General features: G+C 29.8%; 1 protein-coding gene across 3 annotated transcripts in view; it reads left to right on the forward strand.

The window, feature by feature from the left end:
* The window catches only part of LOC129948380 (nuclear factor of activated T-cells 5-like), a 143,857-nt gene that overhangs the window by 55,375 nt on the left and 72,277 nt on the right, over positions 1 to 16,205 (forward strand). The window contains exon 1 of one of the 3 annotated variants that reach the window (XM_056059356.1): positions 8,765 to 10,278. The exons of the other annotated variants lie outside the window; for them this stretch is intronic. Within the exon in view, the coding sequence (XP_055915331.1) occupies positions 10,179 to 10,278 (100 nt within the window). The 5' untranslated portion in view covers positions 8,765 to 10,178. Of the gene's footprint in view, positions 1 to 8,764; positions 10,279 to 16,205 lie in introns of those variants that run through there. 3 annotated transcript variants of the gene reach the window in all.

Raw genomic sequence — 16,205 nt, forward strand, 5'->3', positions numbered from 1 at the left:
GACATTGACATGATCCGGCTCGAAGGACCAATGTTTTTCAATGAATAATGTATATTAAAAGAAAAATTAATATTAATTTATCTTATTTAATTAAATATTCTCGAAATAATGAAATGATTTTATATTTTTTAAAAGTTTAAATTGGTTTTTTGAATTGGAGGATTGAATTGCAAAAGAGTGTTTCCGTTAATGCAAAGATATCATAAGGAAGTTTTACAGAATTGAAGTTGTTTTTCTGCGAAGACTCTTAAAGTTCTAGTAATAAAGAGACAAAATGGGGTAATAAGGGTCAGTAATGTTCTTTTAGGATATTATGGATTCTTTGGACATGTTTAAATCGTTTAGAGCTAATGTGGGAAGCATAAGCATTCAGGTCTTTTGTGATTGTAGCAGCAGAAAAAATAAAGAGTCCTTTATTGAAACGGGTGTATATGTTACGAAGGCTGATAGAATCGGTTCGGAGGGTGGCCTTCTTTTTGGATCGATACGTTGATATCAGGTTGGTTTTTGTTTTGACTTCGATTCAAACTGAAAATCAGTTCGGCCTTCTAAATCACTTGAAGTGGGTGAAGATTCAGCAAGCCTTGACGTGATTTTAACAGAGGGGGGAAGCATGTTGTCAAAATGGGGAGATTGACAATGAGAAAGGGAGGAATAAATGTTTTATGTAGAATTTTTGGTTGATTAGCAGCAGACAGTGTGAAAAGTGACGCAGCACGGTTAAAGGTATGAATGAAGTTTAAATAGCTGGGAGAGATAGTGCTGGAGGTTTTTGAAGAGGGTCATAGATTTGAACGAAACTTGCTTATGTCGGGTTGAATACGGGTTCGTTGTAGTGTTTGTATTGAAGCTAGACTTAGATCTGGAGAAATTGGGAAAAATATTGGTTTTAAAAATCCTATTTTTGGAGCATTAGATTTAGGGTCAATATTAGTGATTCACTTTTTTAAACAAGTTTTTCAATCTTAAAAGCCGATATATCCGGTTTAATTAACATCCAGGTAAATTTCGACAGAACCGATAGTTCATTTTGGTAGGTCTACTTTTATTAACAATTATTTTGGAATTGATTGGAATTTTCATTTTATTGAAGAACTTATTTATGTAAACATCCAAAGTACCAAAGAAGACGAATGTTTGTTTTTCATTCTCAACATTTTATTTTTCAATCGATTTAGTCCAATCTTTGATTGTCCAAGTTACACCAAGAAGCTGTATTGTCGGTTGACAAATTATCAGTCCAAGTGACTGTAATTGGAAGTGGAACAGGTTACACTTGAAATATGATGTTGGAAGTGCTCATCATGAATTAATACAATTTATGAAGATGATAGCATATAAACTCCAGAAATTACTTCATCATCAGGAATAGTTCTAAATATATTTGAGGCTTCTAGCGACTTATCAACGCTTTCTTTTAAAAGTCGCGAGCTTCATATAAAAATTGCCGATAAGTTTTATTGCGTTTTCAATAAGAAAAATATTGGCTTGATTATTTAGGGAATCAACTCGAGAACTATTCTGTAGGGGAACTTCTAGGTCCATACGGATCAAATTAGTACTATCCGCGAAAGAGTTCGATTCTTCCCACATCAAATCAAATGGCTTATTGCTATTAAGATTATTTACTGTATAGTTGAAAACTTTGATCTAGCTCCTTATTTCTGACTTGAGGGATTAAATTTGGGTCTTAAATTTATCTTTAGAGAACTGTCACGGAAATGTTGACAAATATCAGTCCTAGCCGATTCTATGAAAAATAGTATTTAAAAAATCTACACTGATAACTTCCCATCCCGTCTGTCGATTTGTCTTGATTAAAAGTTTGTAGGTTTCCGTATTGGGTTAAAAAGTTGTTAGTTGAATTATTCGTAAACATTTTAAAATCACCAACAAAATTTTTCAGATAATGAAATAGTTTAGTTTGAAAATCTAGTTTTTATAAATAGATTTTTAGTCGAAACAAAAATGTTACCAATTTTAGTAGCATTTCTTAAATTTTCGCAAGTTGGATGATTGAAATTAGTTTGTTAGATATCAAGAACCGGACGTCAATTTTTAACAAATTTGCGTACTATTTTCTTTTAGAATTAATTTTTGTATGAAAAAACAGACTGTTGGATATTTACAAAAAAAAAAACTACTGAATATCGAAAGCAATATTTCCTGTAAAATAAAAAGAGTTTAAAGATAAGATTTTTAATTCTTAAAGTTAGTATTGTTTTTTGTTAGGTTTTTATTTTTTGTAAAAAAAAACTGTTAATTCGATTTTTCTCAAAATCTTACCAGATGTTGAAGACGTTAAATTTCGTAGCACAAAATTATTTTGGATGTACAATCATTTTGGATATAAGTTTATTTTTTCAGTTTTTTTTTAATTATAAAAAAACCATAATTGTATATTTTTCAAAAAATATACAATTTGGTATCACGTTACAATTAGATAAAATTTAATTCAAGTCTCTAGCGTTTTTGGTTCATGAGATATTTAGGGTTAACCAAAATTTGTACCTTTTTTTTTAAACTGCTATGGTAAAAAACCGCCCACGCAATTTCCTTGAGAGCCCTTTCTGCATCTTTCTGTCTTATTATCTGTATAATAAAATTTATTTGAAGCCGATATCTCTTCTGGTTCTTGAGCTATGGACGACGAAAAAACGTCGCGAACACTCACGCGCAGACATCTTTCTAAAAATCTTTTATTTCGACTCGTGGGACCTTGAAACGTTGAGCAATGTCAAAATTTTCAATTTGCCAAATCAGACCCATTACAATAACTTCCTATGGGACGTTAATAATTAAAAAAATAATATTTCCACAAAATATTTTTTGTAGTTTAAAACAAGAAATAGACTATAAAATCTGGACATACAATGTTACTTTTTAAAAACCAGAAATTAAAAAAACTTCAAAAATATTTACTATTAAAATGAAACGGTTAAAATTTAGATTTGTTGATTTACTCAAGTGCTTGACATAACTACCAAAAATTAATAATCGTTGTCCCTATTATTTTGGCCATTACTGTATTGTAGATATATTCAATGGTTATTTACAAAAATGTAAAGCCATATATCATCTCTGCTCTAGTTTTTCAGTTTTTTTTTTTTCTTTTTTAAATAAATGATAAGCCCACATGACATCCCTGTGTGTGATCATGTTAAATGCGATTAAAGTTGTTATTAGCTTGTTTACATTTCTCAACTGTTTGTTCCCTATGCATAGATATTTTTATTAAAATAGCTATAGTAAAACTATAGTTTTTATTTTAAAGCAGAGTATCTGATCGCACGCTCATAAACGGTAATAATAAACGAGAGTGAATTTTTCGTAGTTTAAATAAATTAATCTGTATGAAATTTAATGCATTGATATTTAGTCTAATAGGATTAGGTATGAGCTTATAAAGCGTTTAGCTTCAGATCTTTGACCATACGACGTAACAATCCGGATAGTGTTGAAAATATCCGGGTATTTCAATACGAAAGTGAGATTCACCTTTATGTGTATAGTGGGGCGAAGGATATACACACAGAATGGATTGAGATCTTCACCTGAATCCCTATAGTTTCAAGTATTATTTGACACTTAATTCCAGAACTATGACACCAAGAGTAATGATTATTTAATAACTTTCATTTGGCAAACAATTTTCCAAAAGAACAACAGACTGCAAATGCATTGCAAGATTCAGCTGAGGTATCGGATGTTTGAACAAAAATTTTCGTTATTTGAGATAAAAGTTCGAATTCAAGTTGAGTTGAAATGAGGTTCAAATGACATTTGACATTTTGAATGACGAAGTGAAATGTTTGGGTTATTTCAATTTGTTTGATTTATTTTTATATTTGTATGGTTAATCTAACTAATTTGTACAGTCTGGCTGCTACACGTTCAAAATCTATTCAAACACACAGCTCTGGAGTTATCTGTCAAACCAACTTTTCAATCCAAGTCTCTGCTCAGTCCCGCGAACAGTATTATTTCATTTAGAGTCAATTTTTGAACAGTTTGGAATCGTTGTTCTGGCTTTAAACGATTCACAATGAATTGCTAATCCTTTACTACACCGAAATGTCAACACAGTTTGACATTCTCAACTGTCAAACCATAAACAACATTAATTAAAATTTTTCATGCAGGTAGCAGTTTGAGCGTAAACTCTGAACTCGTATATTTAAATCTTTATATTTATGTTTGTTTTTTTACATAGATTCCAGAACTCTTTACTAAATCAAAAAATCAGCTGAAATTTTAAATAATTATTTCATAATAAAATGTTTTGTGTGTTAAATTTTCGATTAAGACATTTAAAGATAACCTTATCAGGTTGAATATAGTAGTTTGCAAATTTGTAAGCGTCCTGATGACAGCTTATCTTCTTAACAATAAAAAACCTCTCATTAAAGATTATTTTACTAACACAAAAACTGCACATTATTCCGCTTAGTTCAATTACTATGTTTTTTAAATGTTACCTAAAGATGTTTGTCTGCTACATTTTAGCTTGAAAAGTTCAAAGTGGAGCGCGGCGCAACATACTTTGGAATTACTATACTTTTGATCTTTGTTGTGATTATAGCAATGATAGTTTTCAAAAAAAAAAAAAACAGAGATGAACAGATAGGTAAATGGAATTAAAAAAAAACGTTTTTAACTACTGATTGCGGCAATCCATAAGAAATGTATGTTTTGGTTCGTAATTTGACAAAAACCCCGCCTGTCACTTCAGCCTTTTGGAGTTCTGTAAGTTCAGTAGCTACAACTTTTTTTGTATTATTAATAATTATTTCAAATATAAAAAAGATATTTCTCTTTGCTTCTATAAAATTTCTAAAATCACTTAAACTCCCTCAACAAATTGAAAAATTTAAAATATTCTTATCATGATCGTGACATTTGCAAAATTAATATTTGTCCAGTTTAAACTTCTGAGGACTTTTTCTGTCAAGAACTAGAGAATAAAGAAGTCATATGAGCTTTGTATTTCTTCCTTTAAGAAAGTCGATATAGAACAATTGATAATTCGAATACCAAAAATTCTCAGACTTTTGACAGCAAAAAACGAGAAATCGGTATTAGAAATTAGGTTAACATTCTTTCAACAGAATATTTTATGTCAAACAATGTCCTGAGTCAAAAGTTTCAGTTTAATGATTACGTAAAAAAACCATTAGGGCCCTTGCACATGAGAGCGAACAACGAATGGACGAACAAACGTGAATTTACACATTTCAAAAAATCAATTTCAAACAAAAACCCATTTAAATTATAAGAAACCAATCGGCACTTATCTTAGGATACTAAAATTTGCATTTTGTTTTTTAAAACAAGACAATTTTGTAAAAACAATTTGTTAGTAACGAATTGCCGTGTGTTTGTTACGAACTGTCAAATTCTATTCGCGTTCCACATACCATCCACACTGCAACGAATAAATTGTTCGCGCTCAACTTAACCTCAAAATTATACCACTCTTGTTTGGTTTTTTGAAAAAGGTAATTATAAATTGACAATTCGTCGCTGTCTGCGAATAGATATAAAGCTCATGTGAAAGAAAAGTCAAAATATGGGAACTACCACAGTTCGCAGTTCGTAGTCCGTAGCTCATGTGCAAGATGCCTTACTCCGATTGTTCCCAACATTTTACCAGATGCCAAAAACGTTGTTCTTTTGTGCATACAATTATATTATTCTTTGTTCGTAAAAAAATCGAAGTGAAAAATATTTCTCACGTATTGTTTCGTGAGATATTTAGGATCAATCTAAATTTTATAGTAACTAAATGTCATGTTTTACATTCGTTAAAAAGATCGAACTCGAGATTTTAATCAATCATGAAAACAAATATTTTTGTATTGTTCTTCTGAAACCCCCAATAGAACCGATATTTTGTTGTTAAGTTTTCTCAAGAACTAATCAACCGATTTTAATAATTTGTCTGCACAGGCTCTAATACTGTTTCAATATGTCATTGTATTTATTTTTGACTTTTTTTTTAAATATTAAAAAAGTTTTTTTTTTGAAATTCGATATCTTGAAAATGTAAAAAAATGTATGTACCTAAACAGATTTAATTTAACAAAAACCCTCTATCGATGTTTAAACACAAATTTCAAAATAACGAATGAAGTTTAAATCTTTAAAAAAAAATTTGAAGGTAGATTTTTAAATCTTAAAATACAGGTACATTTTTTTACAATACTTTCTGCAACTTTCAATGTTATTAACTGGGAAAAATGTATTTTAAGCCGATAGCTTTACTGCTTCCCGATATTTATATGACAAAAAAATGGTACTCTGAACGTATAAACTTATTAACCCACTTAGGCCTCTTTCACACGAGACAGCTTCGTCCGTACGGTTTTCATCCGTGAGCCATTAATAAAGAACTAATAAAATTACTAAGGCTTTCACACTGCACGGAGACGGGTTTTTACAGTACGGAGGATTTAAAACAGCCGTCTCAACGACTGAAATATACGGCGATCGTGCCGTGTCGCCGCTTTATCAGTGGCGTACGTGACTACGCGAACACATTCACAAAAGACGATTTTTATTCGTCTGCCATCCGTTTTTGTAATTAAAAAATATTTAAAATATAACCAAACGGGTAGAATGCGTTATGTGTGAAAGAAAACAAAGTACGTACGGAAAAAAAATCGTACGGATTTTAACCGTACGGACGAAACCGTCTCGTGTGAAAGAGGCCTTACACACAGGTATTTCTCTAAAAATCTTTGACTAAGGTTCTAGAGGCCTTAAACTTTCCTCTCGAAGATACCAAGGGATCGTACATCCACCTGAAAAAAGTCCATGTTTCTGCACCAAACGGATCTTAAAACGTGAAGATATTTTAAAATTTTGAATTTGATAAATCGGACCTATTATAATTACTTCCTATGTTTAATTAATACTTTCAGTTTCCATCTAATGTTTTTTATAAATTCCTTAGGAGTATTATACATTTTTTTTAATTAAAGTTATGTTTTAAGATTTGATGTGCTTTATGGCTGAATCACAAACACACTTCAGCTCCGGCTTCACCTGACGTTTACGAGTTCAGCCACAGGAATTCAATGTATTCTATTACAAAAAAGCTTCGAACTTACGTTTTGTTTGACAATCTTAAAGAAAAGAACGTAATGTAACGTAATGTGACTACAAAAGGAAGATCTAGTTTAATTATTTGAACATTTGCTTTGTCTGACAGCTCAAAAGCTGTAAAAAAAATGTCACAAACAAAATATTTGCTCTTTGGAGGAATGAAATAATAGAAATGTCAGGCCCATCATAACGCAGACGAAACCAAAGCTGAAACGTGTTTGTGATTCAGCTATTAACAACAAATTTGTTTTTTAAAATATTTTTCTCTTCCAAACAATTCATTTTCACACAAAAATCTCCAAATCCAAATTTTATTTTTCATCGTATATCTCCAAACTAATAAAAAAAAACAACCCTTTATAATACCAATAAATTCCTCAAAACTACCTTCTTCTAAACTGTCATAAATGTATGTTTTTTGTTTATTTTTCAATCCAAACATAATTATATTTAATGTATGTAATTTTATCTCTCTAAACACTTCCAAGAATTTCTGTGTCACTCGCTTCGAGCTCAGACATATCCAACCTTTCTACCTTTCTGTCAAAAAACAAAAAAAAAACATAAACAATAACAAAAACTTGCAAAAGTCATAATTACTTACTTATTACACGTCAAATGCCATCCCTGTTCCTTTTTTCTACCTCTCCTCCTCAACTTAATTGAAAAAGAAACAAAATCACGACCGTACTTACTTTTGTTTGTCATCCTTATCATCAAACGTCATTGATCTGTTTTTGTTCTTGTCATTACTATTACTATTGTTGTTGTTCTTCTTATGTTATGAACTGATTACCGTTGTCGTTGCTACTTCTGTTGTCGCTCGTCGTCGTCGTCGCGTCATGATCGAGGCACAAGTGTCGTAGCACATTACGATTACGAAGTAGAAGAATTTTCTTAAGTGCGTAAAACGCATGCCTAGTCGTCAGTTCTGGTCTATGCCTTTGTTTCGTTTATATTATCGCGTTCCACACTCTCAGTTCTGTCATTTAAATTTTTAATATTGTGTTCCGTGCCATCATCATCGACGCCACAGCTTCAACCGAACAGTGCCACCTCTACTCGCTCGGTCGCTCTGTCTCTCCGTATGTGAATGTGCTTTATGTATTTAAATTTGTTATCATCAGTTTAATGACAGAGGCCGCAGAAACAACAACAGAACAGAAGTGCGAACGGTGACAACAATTTAAATCTGTTCAAACACCATCGACAATCTTTATCGAATCATATGTTCGACTTCGAGAACCAGAATCCGATCCGAAACCGAGATTCCGTGTGAATAGTGACAAGCGACAAGTGAGGTAGTGCTGCTGTCACTGTCAGTGACGAATAAACAATACTAATACGTAACTGTGTCGGCAGCGGCGCGGGAAGAAATGTTTGTGTTTTTCTTTCAAACAAGTGCTGCTACTCCTGGTTGATTTGATTTGCGGCCAAACTATACACCAGCTCTGCTGCTATTGAATAGAAACCTTTTAACACTCTCTCGCTCTCTCCCTCTTTCTCTCACTGTTTCTCTGTTTGCCCGCTCTATTCACTGCTCTTTCTTTTGTGTGGTGTGCTTCTCATTAATTTAATCAACTAATTCAACAAAATTGCCAATAGAACACTCTGAATCTGAACAAAATAAAATTTCAAGTAGTGTAGTAGTAGTACTAAGTAGCTCTAGTCTTTGAGGGGTTGTTGCGTGGGGAACAAACAAAATAAAAATAAAGAAAACTTCTTCACTTTTGAGAGTGTTCTAAATGCTAAATTATAATCATTGTCATTTATTGTCAGTGAGTCGTGAGTAAGTGAGTCGTGAGTAAGTGAGTGAATTTTTGACTCTTTTTCTGAACTGAAAGAAAAAAGCTCTCCCCCAAAATAATATTCAGTTCATCGATCTCAGCCCCGACGATCGCAAGAAATAATAAGTAACATAAAAGAATAATAATAATAAAAGTATAATATAAGAAAGAAGACAACAACGAAGTCGAAGATAATAATCGTCGTGTTCATATTCGTATGTTTACACCTTAAAATAACTTAGTCGGAATATAGGGGATGTTCGTGGAGGAAATCGAGTATATGCTCGGTGGTTTTAAAGAAAGAACTCTACAAAGTACTTACTATCTCTTATCAAATTTTGCATACAGATAATATAGGCTTCACTCGCATTCTCATTCTCTAAATGTGCATCAAATAACGCGCCGAACGCGTCGTCCGGTCCGTGTCGTCGTAGTTTAAAGAGCTCCACCATTCAAATCGTATTCTTATTTTCGAAAAGGTTTCCTAACCAAAAACCCCCTATTTTCGGAAACAGATGCAACATATTTCTAAGTTTTTTGACCGTTTTAACATTCATATGTACAAAATATACCTAATTGAAGAAAAATAAGACCAAAAATTTATATTTGTGAGAAAATTTTCGTACAAAAGTTATCTAATCATTGTGATATTGTATAAAATTTAGAATGAAATTTTTTATCAACAAAATCTTCTTCGTGATATCGTTTAAATTTTTCAAGTTCCTTTAGTTAGAAATACAAAAAAAGCACAAAATAGTTTCCTGCGCTCCTAACAAGTGAAACAAATATATAAAATTCTAATTATATTCAAGTATTTTTTGTGATTTTATTGTAAGAAATAAAATTTAGTTTTATCGCGCGCTGTGTCCTACGAAGAATAAAATTTTATTTATTTCTTTTTGTTTTCGAAAACAAAATAATAAAAAGAAAAATACAAAAATATATCTATAAAACAAATCAGTGTACCTATACAGAATTTTAAACAAAAGAATTTTTCTCCTCTCATTTGAGATATATTCAAAAAAAATAAACAAAAAATTAAATTACAAAAATAAATGACAAACGTAATTGTATCAACCGTCAACCCCTAGGTCTGGGTTTAACAATATTTATTATTTTATTTAATTTTTTATTTCGTCTGTTTTTTTCGCGCGCCCTGAGTGTGATTTGAATTTCGAATGATTTGCCTGAAATTTTGTTGGCGTTATTTTCAATACTGCAACATAAAAAATTCGCGATAAAGTGTTAAAAAATAGGGAAATAATTAAAATAAATTAATTTATAATGAGATTCGCCTGCAATCAATATAATTACTATGATTCCGCTTATCGGATTCCATCAAAACATCATAATGCATCTCACCTGCATCATAAAAATAATTTTGGTAAGATTTGTTGTTTATACCTTTGTGTGTTTTTTTTTAAATTTTTTTTAAACAAATAAATAACAAAATTGTTTTTTTTTTTTGTTTAATTATTGAACTCAGTTCAATAGAATTTTGTGTGTCATTTTTGTATTAATTGTTTTTAATGATATTTTGAACTTACTCTGCGTCGTCGTCGTAGCCGCACGCCGACTGCGACGACGACGTCTGCAAGCTCAAGGTCTTTTTAATGGATAACAAATCAACAAATGCAACATTTGTATTTTAATTATCGTATAATATCTTATGGATATAATATGTATCTATAAATTATATAGCCCGTTATTTTTCTTGGTTTATTATTATAGAGCTATTGGGAAAATTGATAAATCTGTCTTTTTAACAAAAAAAATGTAAACAACATTGTTATTGAATTTTTATGAGGTTTTTGTTCTTGAATTTTGTAATCAATTTTTTCATCAGTAACGATTTGAAGTTAGAAAATTCACTCATACAAATTTAATTGATTTCCTGTCTTATTTTTTTTTCTGATGGGATTTTCATGGGTAAAATAAATTGATTTATTTTTGATCGAGATCTGTCAAAAGACAACGTTCCACTGTTTTTGATTTCCTTTTGGGGCATAATAAATTGATCTGCGGATCTGGATTTATTGGATCCCTCTTTGCACTAATACGAAAACAATTTTCAGCTGTCAGCTTGACAGATACAGTTTTTTGCCTTTTAATAATTTCCCATAGGAAGTTATTGTAATGAGTCCGATTTGTCGAATTAATAATTTTGACATTTCTCGACGTTTCAATGTACCTAGAGTCGAAATAAAAGATTTTTAGAAAGATGTTTGTGCGTGCGTGTGTGCGTACGGCAGTTCTTCCATACGTCCGTACGTTAGCGACGTATTTTTCGTTGTCCAAAGCTCAAGAACCAGAAGAGATATCGACTTCAAATAAATTTCGTCATACAAATAATAAGGCATAAAGATGCAGAAAGGGCTCTGGTGTTTTTTTACCATACCAGTTTTTTTATAAATAAAAAAAAACTGAAAAAAAACCTGTAACCTCGAAAATTTTACGAACACAAAAGGATTTTATCTCCAAAACAATTTTGTGCAACGAAAAATAACGTTTTTAACATCTGGTAAAATCTTGAGAAAATTGGAATGGACAGTTTTTTTATAAAAAATAAAAACCTAAAAAAAACCTTACTAAAAATTGTTAAAAAATGAATTTTGACTCAAATATCTTTTCAAGAATTTAAGATTATGACTTCAAAATAATTTTAACTTATAAGAAATATTGTTTTCAACATTCGGTAAAATTTTGAGAAAAATAGAATTGGCAGTTTTCTTAAAAAAACAAAAATTATAAAAGTTGGTAAAAATTGATTTTCGACTCAAATATCTTTTCAAAACTTGAGATATTGGCTTTAAACTACTTTTGTCTTTTAAAAAATATTGATGTTAACGTTTAATAAAATTTTGAGAAAAATCAAATTGACAGTTTTTTGACAAAAAATAAAAACCTAAAAAAAACATTACTCAAAGTTGGTAAAAATTGAATTTCGACTCAAATATCTATTTAAAAATTTGGGATTATGGCTTATAACATATTTTAAGTTAAAAGAAATATTGTTTTCAACATTCTGAATAATTTTGAGAAAAATCGATTTTACAGTTTTCTTACAAAAAATAAAAACTTGAAAGAAAATTTAATAAAAGTTCATAAAAATTGATTTTCGACTCAAATATCTTTTCAAATCTTTGAAATTATGGCTTCCAGATTATTTTAACTTACTAGAATTATTATTTTCAACATTCCATAAAATTTTTAGAAAAATCAAATTGACAGTTTATTTACAAAAAATAAAAAACTTAAAAGAAAATTTAACAAAAGTTGGTAAAAATTGATTTTTGACTCAAATATCTTTTCAAAAATTTGAGATTATGGCTTCTAACTTAAAAGAAATATTGTTTTCAACATTCTGAATAGTTTTGAGAAAAATCGAATTGACAGTTTTCTTAAAAAAAAAAAATTTATAAAAGTTGGTAAAAATTGAATTTCGACTCAAATATCTTTTCAAAACTTGAGATATTGGCTCTAAACTACTTTTGTCTTTTAAAAAATATTAATGTAAACGTTCAATAAAATTTTGAGAAAAATCAAATTGACAGTTTTTTGACAAAAAATAAAAACCTAAAAAAACATTACTCAAAGTTGGTAAAATTATGGCTTCCAGACATTTTTAACTTACTAGAATTATTATTTTCAACATTCCATAAAATTTTTAGAAAAATCAAATTGACAGTTTATTTACAAAAAATAAAAAACTTAAAAGAAAATTTAACAAAAGTTGGTAAAAATTGATTTTTGACTCAAATATCTTTTCAAAACTTTGAGATCATGACTTCCAGCTAATTTTAACTTAAAAATTTGGTAAAAATTGATGCTCGGTTCTTGATATCTATCAAATTAATTTCATTCATCCAATTTGTAAAAAATTTAGAAATGCTACTAAAATTGGTAAAAACTTGTTCTCGACTGAAAATCAATTTAAAAAAATTAGATTTTAAAACTAAACTATTTCTTTACTTATATAAAAAATATTGTTATTAATTTTTAAATTTGTAAGATCAATTCAACTGATTTAACACAACACGAAAGCCTTCAAGATTTTAAGAAAGACAATTCGGCAGATGGGATGGGAAGTTATCAGTGTGGGTCGCATCCCAGCCTCTTTTTTATTTATTTGTTTTGGTTGGAAAGTGTTTTTGCTAATATAAAAAGAAAAAATTCAACAAAGAATGGAAGCAATTTTAAACAAATTAGTAGATTCATCAAGTTTATCTTCTTCTTGATTTACTTAAGGTCTAGAAAGAACAAAAAAACATCGTTTTCCATGTAACACGATAAAAATCAATCTTTGAAGGAAATCTGAATTTGCCCATTGAGTTCCTCCAAAATCAATCTTAAACACAACCATTACGTCTGTCAAATAATGTTATTTTAAGATTCACTATGATTTTGTCCCTAAATGTCACTTTTAGTATACTTTTAGTATATTTACAATATACATACATATAAATGAGTGTTAATTCTAAACCTAATTGAAATTGTAAAATATCAACAAGTTTTGTTGAAAGAATATATTTTTAAAATTAGATTTAGTGAGAAAATCTTTTTCATTAAAATGAAGAGCTTTGAAAAACATTGTAAATAGTTTCGTGTAAACACATGTGAATTCGTAGAACATGTAGAACTGTCAAATTTATGTTAAATGAACTATCAATCTCGTGATGTGATGAGGAGCTTTTAATGTTTGCTTAGTTTTAATTAGAAATTGTTAAGTGAGATACCCAAAGTATACATAAGAAGAATTTTATTCACAAGATGCACATGATTTTGATAAAAGTATAATATCAATAGTTAGTTATTTAGTTCTAAAAGTTTAAGTGTAATTAAATTCACAAGTGGCTAAATGTACCCTTAAATCAATGAGCAGGTTCAGACAACATAAGGGAGTTCTTTTCCAGTCAACTTCTTTCTTTGAACATACATTTTGACCAAGGCAATTAGTTAGATTTTCAACTGTCATGAATTTCAATTTTAGAACTTTACTTCACAGACCTCCACTTTAAGTTCATAGTAATTATAAAAACTACAAGAAACATTATAATCTACAAAACACTCCTTACGTAAGCTACAAGTCCATCACAAGTTGTATTTTGTATTGTAAAGAAATATTACTTATTTAATTTCGCAATTGAAAAAGTACCCTTTTACAGAAAGCATTAAATGAAGCTTTGCAGAAAATAAATAAGAGCAATAAAGTTCAGCTTTCAGTTGAATGAAAAAATATGATCAAATGTCATATTGATAGAAGTAGACTTAACTTGATAGTTAGGAAGATTTTTCTTGACTAACATTCCAGTCAGCTTTTCATTAAACTTGCCTTAATTGGAAAGTATTTTTTTGACAGCTGTACAATCAGATATCAGAAACCTGGCAAACTTTCAAGTTTTTTGTGTCATCTGAACCAGCCCAATGTCTATCGATCTATTTAATTTTTATTTGAATGCTTACATTCAACGATTTGATGATGAATGCGTTCAGTGCAATATCCTAACATTCAAGTTTAATTGATAAGTGAATTGTAAAAACGAAACAAAAGTAAAAACAACGAACAAAGATTTTTGTTAAATTCATCAGTTTTGAAAGGTAAAAAGTAATTAAAATCAATCGTGACTAAATGTATCCTTAACTCAAATATGAGAATTCTCTATGAACGGAATCCATTTTCTTTGAGATGCTTACATTAAACGATTTGACATTTAATTAAAAATAATACGGAATCTGGAAGGAAAAAATGGAAAATATACTTTGTCAAGGTCAATTGTGTTCTGAGAGCGCTTATTTTTCGTATGAAACAAACAAATAAACGAAGGTTATAAAAATGTTTTATTTATTTTGTAATGTATATTATTTAATTCTATTTTAATTTGAAGCGTTAAATTGAAACTAGAGCGTTTTCCTTTTTTGGTTCTGTTAGTTTTATCTGTCATAATCGGTCGAACTGTAATTCTTAGTGACTTTGAAAAAATTGCAGTTTTTTTTTTTGAATTCGAAGTAGTTGTCTAGATTTTTTGTTGCGACATAAAAAAATGAGTGAAAATCGTCAAATGTAAGAACAAATTAAATAATTATTAAATAAATTAATTACAGCATTTATTGGTATAACATTAAAAGAACCAACAACGCCGAGTTCTCAAAGTTGGCGGAGCTAATGGAGGCAAACCCCGACATTGCCAAGGGTGTCCGGACGTTTGGATCATCCAACAAAAAAAAAAACCAAGCCCAATATAAGGATTCGTTTTCCCTTGAACTAAACGCATTGGGACCTTCTATACGAAAAGGTAAAGAGTGGCTATCTTGAGCGCTCTCCATTTATACACCACCTTTCCAACAAATTCTTTAACGCACTATGATTCCACCCAAACGAACCATGCGTATAACCAGGATATCTATCATCAATAAATCTTATTACTCCATTATTGTCACAAGCCTTAAAAAGAAAAGTTTTAACCTTTTTAACATCAAGATTCAATTTTGAAGTACTTTAACAATATCGCATTTAAGCTGTAAAAACCTATTCTGAAATCCTGAACTTATCTGACTTAAAAAATATTTAAATGCTTGTTTGCTAAGCCGAAAGTATAACACAAATCTATGAAAAAATGTAGTTAAATTTTATCAAAGTAATTGTTTATTTTAATTACTTTAAAACTTCCATTGGATTGGAAGCATCCCTTAAATTTCTCCTCTATCTGCAGATCACGATTTTTTCTTTTTTAATTGTTACTTCTTCATTTTCATCTTTATTTTTATTTTTATTTTTATTTTTTTTCACAATATATTCTTCAATCTGACTTTATAAATATTTATGACAATGACTGACATTTCACTTTCAGTTTTTAATGTTAGAAGTTTTGTTTTCAAAGACAAACTACGGTATTCGCCATTGGTAATACCACCGAACTGTGAATTCGCCAAAACATTCGACTTCAGTCAAATTTTCGACTCGCGAATGATAATACACAATATAATTATAAAGCCCATTTAAGCGCCGAACTGTCATTTCAAATTTTCTGACAAACGTCAGCTCTATTTATTTATCTTTTGATTTGTATTGGTTGCTTGCCCAAAATGTTCCATTTAAAATTTTAAACAATTAAGCCTTGAAGCACTTTGATCAAGCTGTAATTAAGCTCCAATATACAAATTTGTTCCCCCATATATGAGAGCTAAAAAAAAACAAATTTTATTTTGACAGTTGAGAGATATTCTCAGGCTTAGAAAACCAAAATGCATAATGAAAGCGTTCAGCAGAATATATGAAGAGGCTAGTTCGCAAATATCAAACCGAATTTAAAT

This window comes from Eupeodes corollae, chromosome 2, assembly GCF_945859685.1.
Source record: "Eupeodes corollae chromosome 2, idEupCoro1.1, whole genome shotgun sequence".
Lineage (NCBI taxonomy): Eukaryota > Metazoa > Arthropoda > Insecta > Diptera > Syrphidae > Eupeodes > Eupeodes corollae.